At 38.1% G+C, this 16,516-nt stretch overlaps 1 protein-coding gene across 2 annotated transcripts in view; it reads left to right on the top strand.

Moving 5' to 3' along the window:
- KCNU1 (potassium calcium-activated channel subfamily U member 1) overlaps positions 1-16,516 on the top strand; it is a 157,972-nt gene that overhangs the window by 53,054 nt on the left and 88,402 nt on the right. For both annotated transcript variants that reach the window (XM_016959328.4, XM_054656647.2), the window contains exons 15-18: positions 3,206-3,318; positions 3,674-3,745; positions 8,312-8,401; positions 8,537-8,634. In XM_016959328.4, coding sequence (XP_016814817.2) covers positions 3,206-3,318; positions 3,674-3,745; positions 8,312-8,401; positions 8,537-8,634 — 373 coding nt within the window. The remainder of the gene's footprint in view (positions 1-3,205; positions 3,319-3,673; positions 3,746-8,311; positions 8,402-8,536; positions 8,635-16,516) is intronic.

Raw genomic sequence — 16,516 nt, forward strand, 5'->3', positions numbered from 1 at the left:
GTTATTGAAAGTGAAAATATAAATAAAGGTTATATTATTAATGAAGGATTCATATATTTCAATATAAATTAAATCCAAAATAATAATTGGTATAATAATTATATTCATCAAATAGAAATGATACAAATAGTAATTAAAATCTAATTTTTCCAGGTTGTTTTAGGGAGCATTCCATGCAGGAATAATAACAGTAACCACATGATGAGTGCCTACTGTCTTGTGTTTCCCTTCAATAATATGTTAAGTTAGTATCCCAGCAGTGAATTGGTGAAGCTAACTAACTTGATCATACAGTAAGTTAGTGAGCCGCAGAGCTAGAACTGTCTGGTCCACAGTGTTGTTACCACAATGCTGCATGCCTCTGGTGTTATTTCCACACAATGTCTCACATCAAGATTTTTGATATTTTTGTCTGAGACAAAGTAAGGGGCTAAAAGTGACTCTTGGGATAAATTTTTGTAGCACAAAAGGTGGTCTTCCAAATATCATTTCCATGAAATGCTCCAGGCAAGGTGTGCTAGCCCTTGGCTGGACCTGGGCTTCCTTTTCTAAAGTGCTTGCAGAGAATGACCTTACTTTCCATTTAATTCTGAGTCCCTGCTTGCCTTTCATACACGTGACTTCCCTCTTGACCTCTCTTTGCTCGCTCTTTCCTCTGTTCTCTTTTTTCTGTGTTCAGTACAAATGTTTGCATCTTTTTCTGTTTCTTCCCTGGTGCTATTTAACGAAAAGCAAAAGAAGTAAGAGGTGCGCTGGCCAGCTATATCCTAACTGCAACAAACGGAATGCTTCTGTAATTCCTTCTGTGAATGTAAAGAGATGTAATATACAGGTGAAAAGAAATGGCAGTCAGGGTGGAGGGAATGAGCCTTCATGCAGCTACAACACACAAGCTTTTACTTTCATGTAGTGGTCACTGTATGCAGCCTAGAAAATGGTTGATAAGGACACTGTCATTGTGTTGTATATTTAGAAAGTGGCAGAGAACTTCAATATTTGTTGTGATTATTGTGATTTCAATCTCCATGGCTGGAGAAAGTAAATGGAAATAAATGGAATGTGAACTCTATATGAAGACTTATTCTCCTTCATGAAACTATAGAAGATAGGCATGTAAAACCATCCTCTTGTATTTTTCTTATTTAAAGAGTTGTGGCCAGGTGTGGTGGCTCACACCTGTAATCCCAACACTTTGTGAGGCTAAGGTTGGTGGGTCACTCGAGCTCAGGAGTTTGAGACCAACCTTGCCAACGTAGTGAAACCCTGTCTCTAGTAAAAATATAAAAAAAAATTAGCCAGGCATGGTGGCATGAGCCTGTAGCCCCAGCAACTGGGGAGGCTGAGGCAGGGGAGTTGCTTGAACCCAGGAGGTGGGGGTTGCAGTGAGCTGAGATCACGCCACTCCACTCCAGCCTCGGCAACAGAGTGAGACTCTGTCTCAAAAAAACCAATAAATAAAATAAAAATAAGATCTAGAGTTGTAACCTCCCCACTGAGGATGATCACCTGTCATTATTTATACAAGATGGATTTTAGCTTACAGGAATTGAGAGATATTTATGGTCTCCATAATGTTTTTTGAGTGAAGTCTGAAACCTACTTTCAGGAATCCTCACTGAACAGCATCAGGCAAAATATGTGAAAGCTGCATTATTCTTTGGTGCTTTCAATTCTATAACAAACTATCGACTTTGGTTTAATGGCTGGGACTCCAGAGTTTTATGACTGATTTCTCTCAGAGTAGGCCCTTACTTTCCCTGACTGTCAATTTCTCTATCTATAAAATTAAAGTTATTAATCTCATAACTGGCTTTTTCCAAGTATTGAGTTAATATTTGTAAAATTTCTGAGAACTCAGATTAAAAGGCCTTGAGTCAATGCCATGTGTTTTAATTATATTGATCATATTGTGAGAAATTGTAGCTCAAAGAACATTTCCAGTTGGTCCTGGGTTCAGAACATGGCCTCAAACTTAAATTTACATTAGATCTGACCCAACTGGCTTACTTGAGCACCCAGATTCTTCTATCCAAAATCCTCCTGTTTTCCTTTCTGATCTTTTTAAATCTATCTCAGGAACTCTTCTCCATCCCCACGCTATCATTTTTTACCTTCTTTCAAACATTGAAACATTTAGATTAGAAGCACTAAGCCAATTTATTTAGTTATTGGAAATTAGTGGTATGAACCACCTAATAATCAGAGCCTGCCTCATGAGAGGACTTTAAGAAAGTGGGAAAAGGGAAAAGATTCATTCAGCTGAATCTTGTTGGTGGAAGCAGGCACTGGAATGCCTGAAATAGTCTGTCCTTTTTAGTAGGGCAGAATTGTTTGTCTATGTGTTTGTTTTTGTTTTGCTTTTTTTCCAAACTGCATCATGACCATCTGAAGATAATTTCTGAACCAGCCATAACTCTCCATAGCAACAGTGCTCCTAAACGTTTAGAAATTCAAGATTTTCATCTGAGATTCTGGGTTTTAAGAAGACTGTCTTGCCATATCAGAACAGTGTGGTGGTGATTCTCATGGCAGTAGGTGGAGAAGGATGAGGAGAGGGTCCTACACAAACGTCAGCCACGAGTTCCTAACAGCCTTTCTGTTGGGTTGGGTGCATTTAGCCATTTTGAGATATCTTTCTCCTTTCACATCTCCCATTTCTCTGGAAACCTACTGTTTGCCTTGATTTCTCCATTCTCTCTTCCATGCATCAGGATGGCCCTTCAAGTTCATTTGAACTTATGAAGGGTTCTGATGCTGGACAGAAGCTATGAATATTTTCTTCTTTGAGATATATGGTTAGTAGAAAACTAAAATATTTTAAACCAATCTTGAGTAGTCATATCCAGAGAGAGATAATTTAGATTCCACATTAACTTTCCCATCTGATTCTTACTAACTCAAAAGCTGAAATCAGGACTGGGCGATGGAGAATTCTCACTGCCAGCAAGGAAACTTGAACGCCATCTGCAAGAAAATAAGTAATGATGTGTCTGCCTCATCCTGAACTCTGGTGAAAATAGTTGAGATGGAGTTAGCTTTTCAGTTATTCCTTTAACATTTCTCTAGTTAAGCACTAAGATAAATCTCCTTTTTATGACTTACATGCAATGAAGACTCGTTTGTGCTTAGCAGAATATGCAATGTGAATTCTAACATTCTACATTCCTTGTCGTTTTGCTTCGTGTGGCATGATTATGTATTCCAGGTTATGCCTAAACAGACCTGGAAGAAACACTTCTTGAATAGCATGAAAAACAAAATTCTGACCCAACGTCTCTCTGATGACTTTGCTGGAATGAGCTTTCCTGAAGTTGCCCGGTAAGTGAAGTGAAATACTTCCCTCATTCTTCAGACAACAACATTCTTTCAACAATGTTCACTGAGGGCCCACTATAGGCCAGGCTTCATTAGAAACTGAAGATCTAAGAAGGGACAGCCCAGGGTCCCTGAAACTTAGAAGTTTACAGTTGGGATGGGGCAATTTCATCTCTGTCCCAGTTGGCGCAGTGGCTGTTGGTTACTTTAGATGGATTCACTTACAGGGGATCATTCCACATTGGGAGTTCTTTCCTCTAAGATGTTGGTTTCCTCCTAGGCACAGGGCACAGAGTGTTAGTTATTTTGTTGTCACTGACCGCTTGCTCTCCTTTTGACTCCTCATCTTCCTTCCCAGGCTCTGCTTTCTGAAGATGCACCTCCTGTTGATAGCCATCGAATACAAGTCCCTCTTTACGGATGGTTTCTGGTACCAATAAGTCTGCTCATCTCTTCAGTTGTTTTTTTTTTTTTTTCTGGAGAATCTTTGTGATTAAGAATTTTTCCAAAGATGCAGCTATAACTAAGCTTTTTCCCTTTGGTGGATTGGCTGAGAGGCAGCCTCTGGGGCTCTCTGGCTCCTCTGCTGTGCTGTCTCTGATGGTTCAGGTTAGGGTGGTGACCCTCTTGGGCAAACACTTCTCTTTTGTTCCTCGGACCCTGCCCCATCTCTCTCTCAGGAGCAGAGAGGAGAAGAAATGGTCACCTTCTCAAATCTGTTTCTCTTAATAATATTACCAGATCTTGACCATGAAATAATACCACAAAATTGAATTATTTGTGATAAAAATGTTCCCACAAACACTGGCCATGCAAAGTAAAGAACAATGCTGGGCATGGTGGCTCATGCCTGTAATGCCAGCACTTTGAGAGTTTGAGGCAGGTGGATCACTTAAGGCCAGGAGTTCGAGAGCAGCCTGGCCAACATGGTGAAACCCTGTCTCTACTAAAAATACAAAAATTAGCAGGACATGGTCGTGCACCTGGGCCTGTAATCCCAGCTACTTGGGAGGCTGACGCACGAGAATTGCTTGAACCTGGGAGGCAGTGAGGCTGCAGTGAGCTGAGTTCACACCACTGCACTTCAGCCTAGGTGACAGAGCAAGACTCTGTCTCCAAAAAATAATTTTAAAAAAAGTAAAGGACAAACTATGGCAAAATGGGAATCTGACCAGCCGACTGGACAAAGGCTTTTGTTGATAGAGTTGATAAAGGAGACCTATCATCACCAGACATCAGCATTTCCCAAAAACCCATAAGTGAATAAATATGAAAGTAAGAGAAGTTATCACATAATGCAAAATAAAATTCAGAGCAAATGAAATATACATAAACATAAACGGAAGAAAAGGTGGAAAAGAAAGACAAATAGATACTATAATATAGAGAAAAAGATCTGTAAAAAAAAAGAAAAGAGGTGGGGCTTAAATGGGATGAGGGCAAGAAAGACTGTGTGTTGGCTCATGTGTACTTTTTAGTGAAAAATTAACTTGTGCTAAATAGGAATTAACAGACTAGATTCTGATCCTGACTGATTTGCTGGCCCTGTGGCCGTGGATAAGGATTCATCATTTGTAGAATGAGGATATAGAGTTAAAGAATCTCTCACACACCTTCCTTTTCTAAAATTGACATTACCAGAAATTGTAAAATTATAGGAAAACATTCAAAATGCAATAATTTTCAATTATATCAGATGGGCTATAAAGGAATTATTATATGTGAAAAGTTGGGAAAGCATCAAAGACCTGTCTGAGTTGACAGGATATAGAAAGCATCTGGGTAGAAGACGTCAGTAAGTCATTAAGAAGAGAATAACAAGTAGTATTGTCTGGCTGCCTAAGTTCTGTTTAAAAATCCTTTTGTGCTCAAGAAAAATCTCACAATCAAAACCTCTGAATGTAAACATCTGCATAAATGAGCCTCCTACTAGAAACAGGTCATAGTAAAATGGGTAGACTTGGAATCATAAGCCAGGTAGTTCGGGTTTCAGACTGGCCCAAAATTTTATCAAGTTTTAGTAACAAGTTTGTCTTTCAATCACCTGGCTTATATGTCAGAATTATTTGCATAAGTTTATTTTGTTTTTGTTTTTGAGACGGAGTTTCACTCTTTTTGCCCAGGCTGGAGTGCAATGGCACAATTTCGGCTCACTGCAACCTCCACCTCCCAGGTTCAAGTAATTCTCCTGCCTCAGCCTCCCGAGTAGCTGAGATTACCGGTGTGTGTACCACGCCCGGTTAATTTTTGTATTTTTAGTAGAGACAGGATTTCACCATGTTGGTGCTCTCAAACTCCTGACCTCAGGTGATCCACCCACCTCGGCTTCCCAAAGTGCTGGGATTACAGGAGTAAGCTACTGTGCCCAGCCTGTTTGCATAAGTTTTAAAGACTTATAGATTCCAAAACCCTACTTTTGACTGCAGAACCAAATCTTCAAGGGTGAGCCTGAGAATTCTTTCTCAAGTCTCCGTGATATAATTGGTTTATTCACTGGAATCTGGAAACTACAACCACATGCCCTTAAGATCCTTTCCACCTTTAACATTCTAGATTTCTGTAAACTTTATTAAGATGACGGTTAGGACATCACAGACCAGAAACATGAATATTTATTTAGCAACTAATCTCACGTAGATTTAAGAGGCCCTGTTTACTACCTAACACACATGTACCTCAATGAAGGGGGGATCTATGGAAACAGAGATTTAACTTTGCCTTCTCACTGGGAAGTCTGGTGAATCAAAAGGATTAAGTTGTGATTTGGCAAATGTATTGATAAGAACATTCCCTTACATGATTGATACTTTGTGACCAACACTGCTATAGACCTGTTACATATGTTAACTCTTGAATAATCCTCACAACAGTGCTGTGAGATAGGTACTATTATTACTAGTCTCATTTTACAGAGGAGGAAGCTGAACCCCAGAAAGTTAAATGATTTTCCCAACCTCACTCAACACCCAAGTGGCAGAGCCAGGATCTGAACTCAGGTCCTCTGGCTCCAAGGCTGTGCTTCTGTAGCCACCCTGTAGTAAATTCACTGCTGCCATTATTGGTAGAAGGAAGACTGCATGTTTAAATAGTTGTACTTTAAGCAAATATATTGAAATTCTGGGGAAAAAGCCTATCTTTTCTCACTTTTTAATTCCTCTTCTAACTGGCAAGCTTGAAGAGATCCTACAACTTGCAAAATGCTTGGAGAATTATAAGAATTTTTCTTAGGGAATTATTTGTCACCTGCTAACAGATGAAGCTGGATCTGACCCCAGTCACTTACTGTAATGATTTTGTTCCAGGGACAAACATTCTCTGATAGAGCAACCAGCCAAATCATAAAGAGTGAATCAACTAATAACACCATGTTAGGAAAATCCTTAAGAGAGGCTCACCTCTTTTCTCAAATACAGTCAAATATATGTTTTATTGTGACAGTATCTTCATAGCTAGATATTTAATATGAGTTCAGAGAAACCTTTCTCCTTTAAAAAAAACGAAAGGAGCGGCCAGGCGCAGTGGCTCATGCCTGTAATCTCAGCAGTTTGGGAGGCCGAAGCAGGTGGATCACCTGAGGTCAGGGGTTTGAGATCAGCCTGTCGAACATGGTGAAACTCCGTCTCTACTAAAAATACAAAAAATTAGCTATGCATGGTGGTGCACACCTGCAATCCCAGCTACTCGGGAGGCTGAGGCAGGAGAATCATCTGAACCTGGAAGGCAGAGGTTGCAGTGAGCCAAGATTGTGCCATTGCACTCCAACCTGGGCAACAAGAGTGAAACTCCGTCTCAAAAAAAAAAAAAAAAAAAAAAAAAAAGTCTATGTAAGACACAAATAAGCATGCTAATTAGTGAGCATCAGCCAATAATATTTAAGGGGCCACAGTTGTATTTTCTTTTCCTTCCAAATTTAAAACCAATTATTTCACCCATTAATGTAAGTCAGTAAATACTCAGAAAAGGCCATCCATTGTCTGAGGTAGTAATCTACCTGAACACAGCTATACAGCCTGGGTCTATTCTTGGCATAAGGCTGAAGAACTTTGGCTGTGCAAGCTCATTTATTTTTGTGAGGGTTCTCTAACACTTGAAAGGTGTGAGTATCCCAGCAACAGAATAAGCTTTGCCAGAATTAAAACTTCACCTCATTTCGATGTGAATACAAGAGGAGGGATGATTTTTAAAGGAGGAAAGAAGAACTTCCGTTCTGCAAAAAATAAGTGAGGGGAATTATAGGGTTATAGGACCTCACCATAGACATCTGAATTGAAGGAAATAAAGGCAGGAGATCTTGATAAACAGGGAGAAATGTGGGTAATTTGAAAAGCCACAGCAGAGTACTGCATCAAAGAGTATCATGGACAGAAAATTATAATACAATATTCTCAAACACATAAACCACAAGAAAATAGAAAATCAAAAGGTTCAAGTAAGATAACAATAGAAATAATTCACATGCTGTCAAAAATCTGGCAATCAAAATAAGCAAAACTGAAGTCAAAAGAAATGCACAACCTCAAAAACTGCATAGGTGAATAGAAGAAACTTTTGAATCCAGCTGGTTAATTAAATGTTAACTTTAAATGGCAAGTGGCCTAAAGATGAGCACTACTAGTATGACGCTAAGCCTGGCAATTGTGTGGTCTCGGCATATTTGTCATTTGATAGCTTAAATCAGCAAGATGTTGTGCACCTGAGTTGGTCGGACCATCTCAGATGCATGACAGAATCCGGGAGAGGCTTTGCCGCAGGTCCACTGTGTGTTCAGCTCACTGATCAAGTTGTTCCCTGGCTCCCCTCTGCATAGTCAGCCCCAATCAAACAAAGAATTAAAAATGTCAAATTCACATTCTCCACTGTGTTTGGCAGTAAGAGGAGGTTGAATACGATTAAATTAGCAACTTAGAGAATCCATTGATCATAACAGAAAGAGGCACCAACTGTTGCCACTGAAATCAGAGGGAAACATTACCATGTGTTTATTTTTTGTTTCCAGTGGTCTGATACTAAATCCACCTCCACAAGTGAGGATATGTAAGAACACATTAGGGTTCTTTATTGCTGAAACTCCAAAGGACGTCAGAAGGTAATCTTTTTATTATTTTATGGGGGAAAAGCACTAAAGCAACTACAGCTTAATGGGAGGCCCACTGAGTCAGCACCATGCCTCCTTTGCGTTAAGACTCAGATAATTCATTCTTAGTTTTCTTTCATTGTCCAGAGCCTTGTTTTACTGTTCAGTCTGTCACGATGATGTGTTTATTCCTGAGCTAATTACAAACTGTGGCTGCAAAAGCAGAAGCCGGCAGCACATCACAGGTAATTGCACTTTATTTCTGGCTGTCCTTAGCCCAGCCTCTAGGGAGCTGCCTGAGGAAAGAGAAGAGGGTTCCATCTCTTAAAAGGCAATGTCCATTTGAACTTGGCCAGGAAGTGGCAGACATTTCCTCACTGACCACACGAGAGGTGAGAATCAGTGTTTTAGAGCTGGAAGAAACCTAACTAGTTATCTAATTCAGTTCCTTTAAAGGCAGGCAAATGCATTTTATGAGATCCAGTCGCTTTGTCCAAAGTCACATAGCCAGTTAGCAGCATCACCAAACTCAATTCCAGGCATGCTGACTTTCAGCCCATTGCTTTTTCATGATTTCACAGTTTTTCACAACTTCAGACTGAAAATTCAGCCTGTATGTGACCACTTGGTTGGCCACGAGCATGCTACCTCATGACCATACCTTGAGTACTCTGTTTCCTTAATGGATAGCAAGAAGTTTAAAGTTTACTCATCCTGACATGGTGCCGAGGGAATGTAATTCTCTCTATTTTCTCTAACTGAACTCAGCAGTTTACCAACACCCCTTTCCACCTAATGGCAGAAAAGGAAAAATTAATCTCAAGCATTCATAATCACTTAGTCCCTTCTGGTTTAAAATTTAGCCTCAGCCGGGCACAGTGGCTCACACCTGTAATCCCAGCATTTTGGGAGGCCAAGGGGGGTGGATCATGAGGTCAGGAATTCAAGACCAGCCTGGCCAACATGGTGAAACCTCATCTCTACTAAAAATACAAAAATTAGCTGGGCGTGGCAGCATGTGCCTGTGATCCCAGCTGCTTGGGAGGCTGAGGCAGAGAATTGCTTGAACCTGGAAGGCGGAGGTTGCAGTAAGCCAAGATCATACCACTGCACTCCAGCCTGGGCGACAGAGCGAAAAGAACAAAAAAACAAAAAAAAAAACTTAGCCTTGTCCAGGTACATTCAGACTCTATGAGTAAAACCCCAGTGTTTCAGAATTTAACCTTAGTCAATTCAAAATATGAGTTTTCTATCAGGTCTATTTTCATCCCTAAGGTTCTTGTTCTCTCCTTCTTCTCAGAATGCTATTTAAATGCAAGAGTAAGCTGGCTTAGCATGATGAGTGTTCTTGCAGTGAACCGCAAGTCTTCACTGATTTCTCCTGAGGTTCCTCATTAACTTTGGTCTGTAATTGTTACCTTCTGTCACCTCTGCATCAACAACCAATGAATCTGCTCCTCCTGGCTTTGCGTCAGGCTCTATCACTTGTTACTGAAATCCATTCTCCTAGACTTGAAGTCTGCAAAACTCTTTTCAGTAGTCCTTGTCTTTTCATTCCTTTTAAAAATTTTTTTCTGTTACTTTTAGTTCACATGTAATAATTGCATATATTTTTGAAATAGAGTGATATTTTGATATAGATATACAATGTATAATGATCAAATCAGGGTAATTAGCATATCCATCCATCACCTCAAACTTTTGTCATTTTTGTGTTGTGAACATTCAAAATCCTCCCTTTTAGTCTTTTGAAAATATACAATAAATTATATTTAATGATGAAGGACACTAGAAATTATTCCTCCTGTCCAGCTGTAACATTGCATTCTTTAACCAATCTCTCTGCATCTTCCCCTCCCTCTCCCCTTCTCATCCTTTAATAACCACAAGTCGAGTCTCTACTTCCATGAGCTCAATTGTTTTTTAGCTCCCATGTGTGGGTGAACATGCGGTGAACCTAATGTCCTCCAGTCTCATTCATGTTGCTGCTAATGACAGGATTTCATCCTTTTTAATGACTGCATAGTATTTCATTGTTTATACGTATCACATTTTCTTCATCTATTTATCTTTTGATGGACATTTAGGTTGCTTCCATAACTTAGCTATTGTGTATAGTCCTACAATAAACATGGAAGTGCAGATATCTTTTTGATACACTGATTATTTTTATAGATACACAGTAGTGGAATTGCTGGATCATATGGTAGATCCGCTTTTAGTTTTTTGATGAATTCCCATACAGCTTTCCATAGCAGCTATACTAATTCATGTTTCTACCAACAGCGTATGAGTTCCCTGTTCTCCACATCCTTGTCAGCATCTATTGTTTTGTTTTGTTTTTTGTCTTTTTCATAATAGTCATTGTAACTGGAGTAAAATGATAGCTCATTGTAGTTTTGATTTGCATTTCTCTGATAATTAATGATGTTAAACATACTTATATACCATGTGTATGTCTTTTGCAAAATGTTTATTCAGAGCTTTTTCCTATTTTACTCAGATTATATATTTTTTGCCATCGAGTTCCTTGTATATTCTGGATATTAGTCGCATGTCAGATGAATGGTTTGCAAATATTTTCTCCCATTCTACAGATGTCTCTTCCGTCTGTTGATTGTTTTCTTTGCTGTGCAGGTTTTGGTTTAATATAGCACCATTTGTCTATTTTTGGTTTTGTTCCCTGTGCTTTTGAAGTCTTAGCAATGAAATGTTTACCGAGTTTAAAATCTTGAACCACTATTTTCTTCTAGCAGTTTTGTAGTTTTGGGTGTTCCATTTAAGTCTTTAACCCATTTCGAGCTAATTTTTATATGGGGTGAAAGAAAGGGGCCTAGTTTCATTCTTCTGCATATGGATATCCAGTTTCCCCAGCACCATTACTGAAGAGGATCCATTCCACTTGGTGTGTTTGTGGCACCTTCATTGGCCTAACGTCATTTTAGTCTCTCTGCTGTTTGGGATTTTAAACTCTCCTCCTTTATATGCATTTGTGTGTCAGGACATGGGAACCTCAGTGGGTTTCTCTCCACATTTCTCCCCTCAGTGTGTTTCTCTCTCACATTACAGACACTGTCGTGTTTCTTCTTCTGCAGTCCTCTTGCATTGTTGCTAGACATGGTTTCAAGAGCACCCCACTGAGAATCCATATGAAAAGGGAAGCATCTCTCTCATTTTTCTCCTTGCACGTCAGACAAATATCACATTTTCCTGGCCTGGTCACCCCTTATCAACCTGAAGCACTGTATATATGTGTGGGGGAGGGGGGTGGAGAACTGGGTTCTTTCTCAGAGATCAGGCTGTGTCCTCTCTTTATAACATCTTTATTCAGATATATTTCAAATACCATGAAATAAATATATATCCATTTACAGTGTACAATTCAATGAGTTTCTTTATACAAATAGAGTTGTGTAGTCATCACTACAATCAATTTTAGAACATTTTCCTCACCTCAAAAAGAAACCCCATACCCAATAGAAGTCACTCCTCCTTCTCCTCAACCCACAGCCCTGGAAACCACTAGTCTACTTTCTGTCACTGTAGATTTACCTATTCTGGTCATTTCACACACACAAAAAAACAAAACAAAAAACAAAAAAGGATCCTATAGTTTGTGGCTTGTTGTGTCTGGCTCCTTTTATTCAGCCATGCTGTAGCATGTATCAATACCTCATTTCAGCTGGGCACAGTGGCTCATGCCTGTAATCCCAGCACTTTGGGAGGCTGAGGTGGGCCGATCACTTGAGGTTAGGAGTTTGAGACCAGCCTGGCCAACATGGTGAAACCCCGTCTGTACTAAAAATACAAAAATTAGCTGGGTGTGGTGGTGTGTGCCTGTAATCCCAGCTACTTGGGAGGCTGAGGCAGGAGAATCTCTTGAACCCAGGAGGTGCAGGTTGGCGGTGAGCCAAGATCAGGCCACTGCACTCCAGCCTGGGTGACAGAGCAAGACTGTCTCAAAACAAACAAACAAACAAACAAACAAACCCATCAAAAACCTCATTTCTTTTTCTTGCTGAATATTATTCTGTTGTATTTTTCTTGCTGAATAATATTCTGTCATATAGATCTATACCTCATTTTGTTATACATTTATCTATTGATGGACATTTGAGTGGTTTCCACCCTTTACATATTGTATATAATGCTGCTATGCACATTGGGGCACAAATATCTGTTCAAGTTCCTGCTTTCCATTTTTTTTATGTATACACCCAGAAGTAGAATTGCTAAATCAAATGCAAATTCTATGTTTCATTATTTGCAGAATCACCACACCATTGTCCACGGCAGCTACACCATTTTATATTCCCACCAGAAATGCAGAAAGGTTCCAGTTTTTCTACATTCTCACCTACGCTTACTTTTCATTTATAAAAATAATGGTCATCCTAATGGTTGTAAAGTGGTATCTCATTATGGTTTTGATCTAAATTTTCCTAAATGGCATTTTTTCATGAGGAGCTCATTGACCATTTACATATCTTCTTTGAAGAAATATCTACTTAGATCCTATTTTTAAATTTGATTATTGTCTTTCTACTATTGAGTTGTATAAGATCTTTATATATTCTAAATACATAGTCCCTTATCAGATGTATGATTGGCAAATATTTTCTCCCATTCTGTGGTTTTGCTTTTCATTTTTGTTACATATTTTGAATCACAAAATTGTTTAGTTTTGATGATGTTCAATGATATATTTTTTATTTTGTCACTTGTGCTTTTGTGCAATATCTAAGAAGGTTTTGGTCAATCTAAGGTCACCAAGATTTACTCCAAAACTTTCTTCTAAAAATTCTGTATTTTGGCTCTTACATTTAGATCTGTGATCTCTTTTTTTTTTTTTTTTCCTTTGGGACAGGGTCTCACTCCATCACCCAGGCTGCAGTGCAGTGGTACAGTCATGGCTCACTACAGCCTTGACCTCCTGGGTTCAGGAGATCCTCCTGCCTCAGCCTCCAAAGTAACTGGAACCACAGGTGCCCACAACTATGCCCAGCTAATTCCTGCAGTTTTTGTAAAGATAGGGTTTTATCATATTTCTCAGTCTGGTCTCGAGCTCCTAGGCTTAAGTGAGCCACCTGCCTCAGTCTCTGAAAGTGCTGAGATTACAGGCATGAGCCGATGTGCCCAGCCTCTATGATCTATTCTGAGCTATTTTTGTTTATGGTAGAAGAGGATCCAACTTAACTCTTTTCATTGTGGCTATCCAGTTGTCCCAAAATTCATTTATTCAAAAACTATTCTTGTCAAAAAACAACTGACTTTAAATATCTGGGTTTATTTCTGGGTCTCAATTGTATTCTATTAATCTATATGTGTAACCTTATGCAAGTACCACACTGTCTTGATTACTATAGTTTTGTAGTAAGTTTGACACTGGGAACAATAAGTCCTCCAACTTTGTTATTTTTTCAATATTATTTTGTTTAATCTGGATTTCTGCATTTCCATGTGGATCAGGATCAATATGTTAATTTCTGCAAGGAAACTAGCTGGGATTTTAACTGTGAGCCTATTGAATCTGTAGATAAATTTTGGAAATATCTTAATTATATTAAATTTTCTGATTTATTGATATAGTTTGGCTCTGTGTCCCCACCCAAATCTCATCTTGAATTGTAATCCCCATGAGTCAAGGGAGGAACCTGGTGAGAGGTCATTGATTATGGGGATGGTTTCCCCCACGTTGCTCTTGTGAGAGTGAGTTCTCACAAGTTCTGATGGTTTAAAGTGTGGCACTTCCCTTCTCTCTCTCTCTATCTCTCTCTCTCTCTCTCTGTCTCTCCTACCACCATTTGAAGAAGGTCCTTGCTTTCCTTTCGTCTTCTGCCATGATTGTTAGTTTCCTGAGACCTCCCCAGCCATGCAGAACTGTGAGTCAATTAAACCGTTTTTCTTCATAAAATAGTCTCAGGCAGTTCTTTATAGCAGTGTGAAAATTGATTAATACACGATGAACATATGATGTCTTCATATCTACTTAGATCCTCTTTAATTTCTTGGAACAGTGTTTTATAGTTTTCACATCATAGGTTTTGTACTACTTTTGTTAATTTGATTACTATTTTATTTTTATTGCTATTGTAAATAAAATTGTTTTTTAGCTTTATTTTTAGATGGTTCATTTGTAGTATATACAGGTACAATTGATTTTTGTATATTGGTCTTATATCATGCAACCTCACTGAATGTGTTTATTAGTTCTAACAGTTTTTTGATTGCCTCTTATTTCATTTTCTTGCCTAATTATTGTGGCAGAACCATCAGTACCTTCTTAAATAGAAGTAGTGACAGCTTGTATTTTTACTTTGTTCCTGACCACAGGGGGAAGGCATTCAATCTTTCACCATTAGTTATGATGTTGGCTGTGAATTTTTCATAGATGCTCTTTATTTGATTGTGGAAGTTCTGTTCTATTCCTATATTGTCAAGGTTTTTTCTCATGAATGGCTTTGATATTTGTCTTTTTTTTTTTGCTTTATTGAGATAATTATGTGGTTTTTATATTTTATTCTATTAATATGGTATATTGGATTAATTGATATCCAAATGTTAAACTCACCTTGTATTTCTGAGAGAAATCTCACTTGGTCATAGAATAGAATCTTTTTTATACATTGTTGGGTTTGATTTGCTGGCATTTTGTTGAGGAATTTTGAATCTATATTCAATACAAATTTTGGTCTTTAGGTTCCTTTCCTTGTATGTCTTTGTCTGCTTTTGCCATCATATTAAAACTCACCCCATAGAATGAATTGGAAATTCCCTCTCCTTTTATTTTTTGGAACGGTTTGTGAAGTATTAGTGTTAATTCTTCTTTAAGCATCTAATAGAATTTTACTTGTGAAGCAATCAGGGCCTAACTTAACATTTTTTGTTATTAATCAACCTCTTTACATGTTATAAGTTTTTCAGGTTTTCTACTTCTTCCTAAGACAGTTTTGGTAGTTTCATCTTTCTACCAATTTGTTCATTTAATCCACATTATCGAATTTATTGATTCATATACATCTAATCATATGAGTATACATCTGATCATATAAGTATACATGTTGTATACTTATGTGTACATATGATATGCATAAGTATTGCTTTATATTTCTTTTATTTTTTCAGACCAGTAGTAATAATCTGTCTTTCATTTTTTATTTTGGTAACATGAGTGTTCTTTCTTTTTTGCAGCTAAGCTTGCTACAATGTTTATCTATTTTGTTGATCTTTTCAAAAAGAACAACTTTCTTAATGGATTTTTTTCTAATTTTTTCTATTCTACAATTGATTTATTTTCATTGTAATTTTTATTATTTCCTCTTTCTTTTAGATTTGGGTTAACTTGCCTTCCTTTGTTCAGTATCACCTAAGGTGAAACATTAAGTGAAGTAACTGATTTCAGATTTCTCCTTTCTTTAAAAAAGGAAAAAAAACTAGGCTGCCAGGTGCGGTGGCTCACACCTATAATGCCAGCATTTTGGGAGGCTGAGGCTGGCGTATCACCTGAGATCAGGAGTTCGAGACCAGACTGGTCCACATGGCAAAACTCCATCTCTACTAAAAATACAAAAATCAGCCAGGTGTGGTGTCACATGCTTGTAGTCCCAGCTACTCGGGAGGCTGAGGCAGGAGAGTCACTTGGACCTGGGAGACAGAGGCTGCAGTGAGCCAAGATCATGCTACTGCATTCCAAACTGGTTGACAGAGCAAGACTTCTCTCAAAAAATAAACAAATAAATAAATAGGCATTTATATCTAAAAATTTCCCTCTAAGCACCTTTAGAAGCATGATGTATTTTTAATGTGTTATGTTTTTATTTTCATTAATTTAAAATACTTTATAATTTCCCTGTGTTTTCTGTTTTCTTTTTTTGTATGTTTTTGACCCATTGTTTAGAAATGTGTTGTTTTTACTTTCACATATTTGTGAATTTTCCTAATTTTCTCTTTTATTGTATTCTTATTTAATTCCATTGTAGTTGGAAAGCATACTTTGTATGACAAATTCTTATGATATTTTAAGACTTGCTCTATTGTCTAATACATGGTCTATCCTGGAGACTATTCAATGTATACTTGGGAAGATCATGTATTATTCTGTTGTTAGATGGAACGTTATATGGATGT

The sequence above is a fragment of the Pan troglodytes genome, chromosome 7 (genome assembly GCF_028858775.2).
Source record: "Pan troglodytes isolate AG18354 chromosome 7, NHGRI_mPanTro3-v2.0_pri, whole genome shotgun sequence".
NCBI classification, from domain to species: domain Eukaryota; kingdom Metazoa; phylum Chordata; class Mammalia; order Primates; family Hominidae; genus Pan; species Pan troglodytes.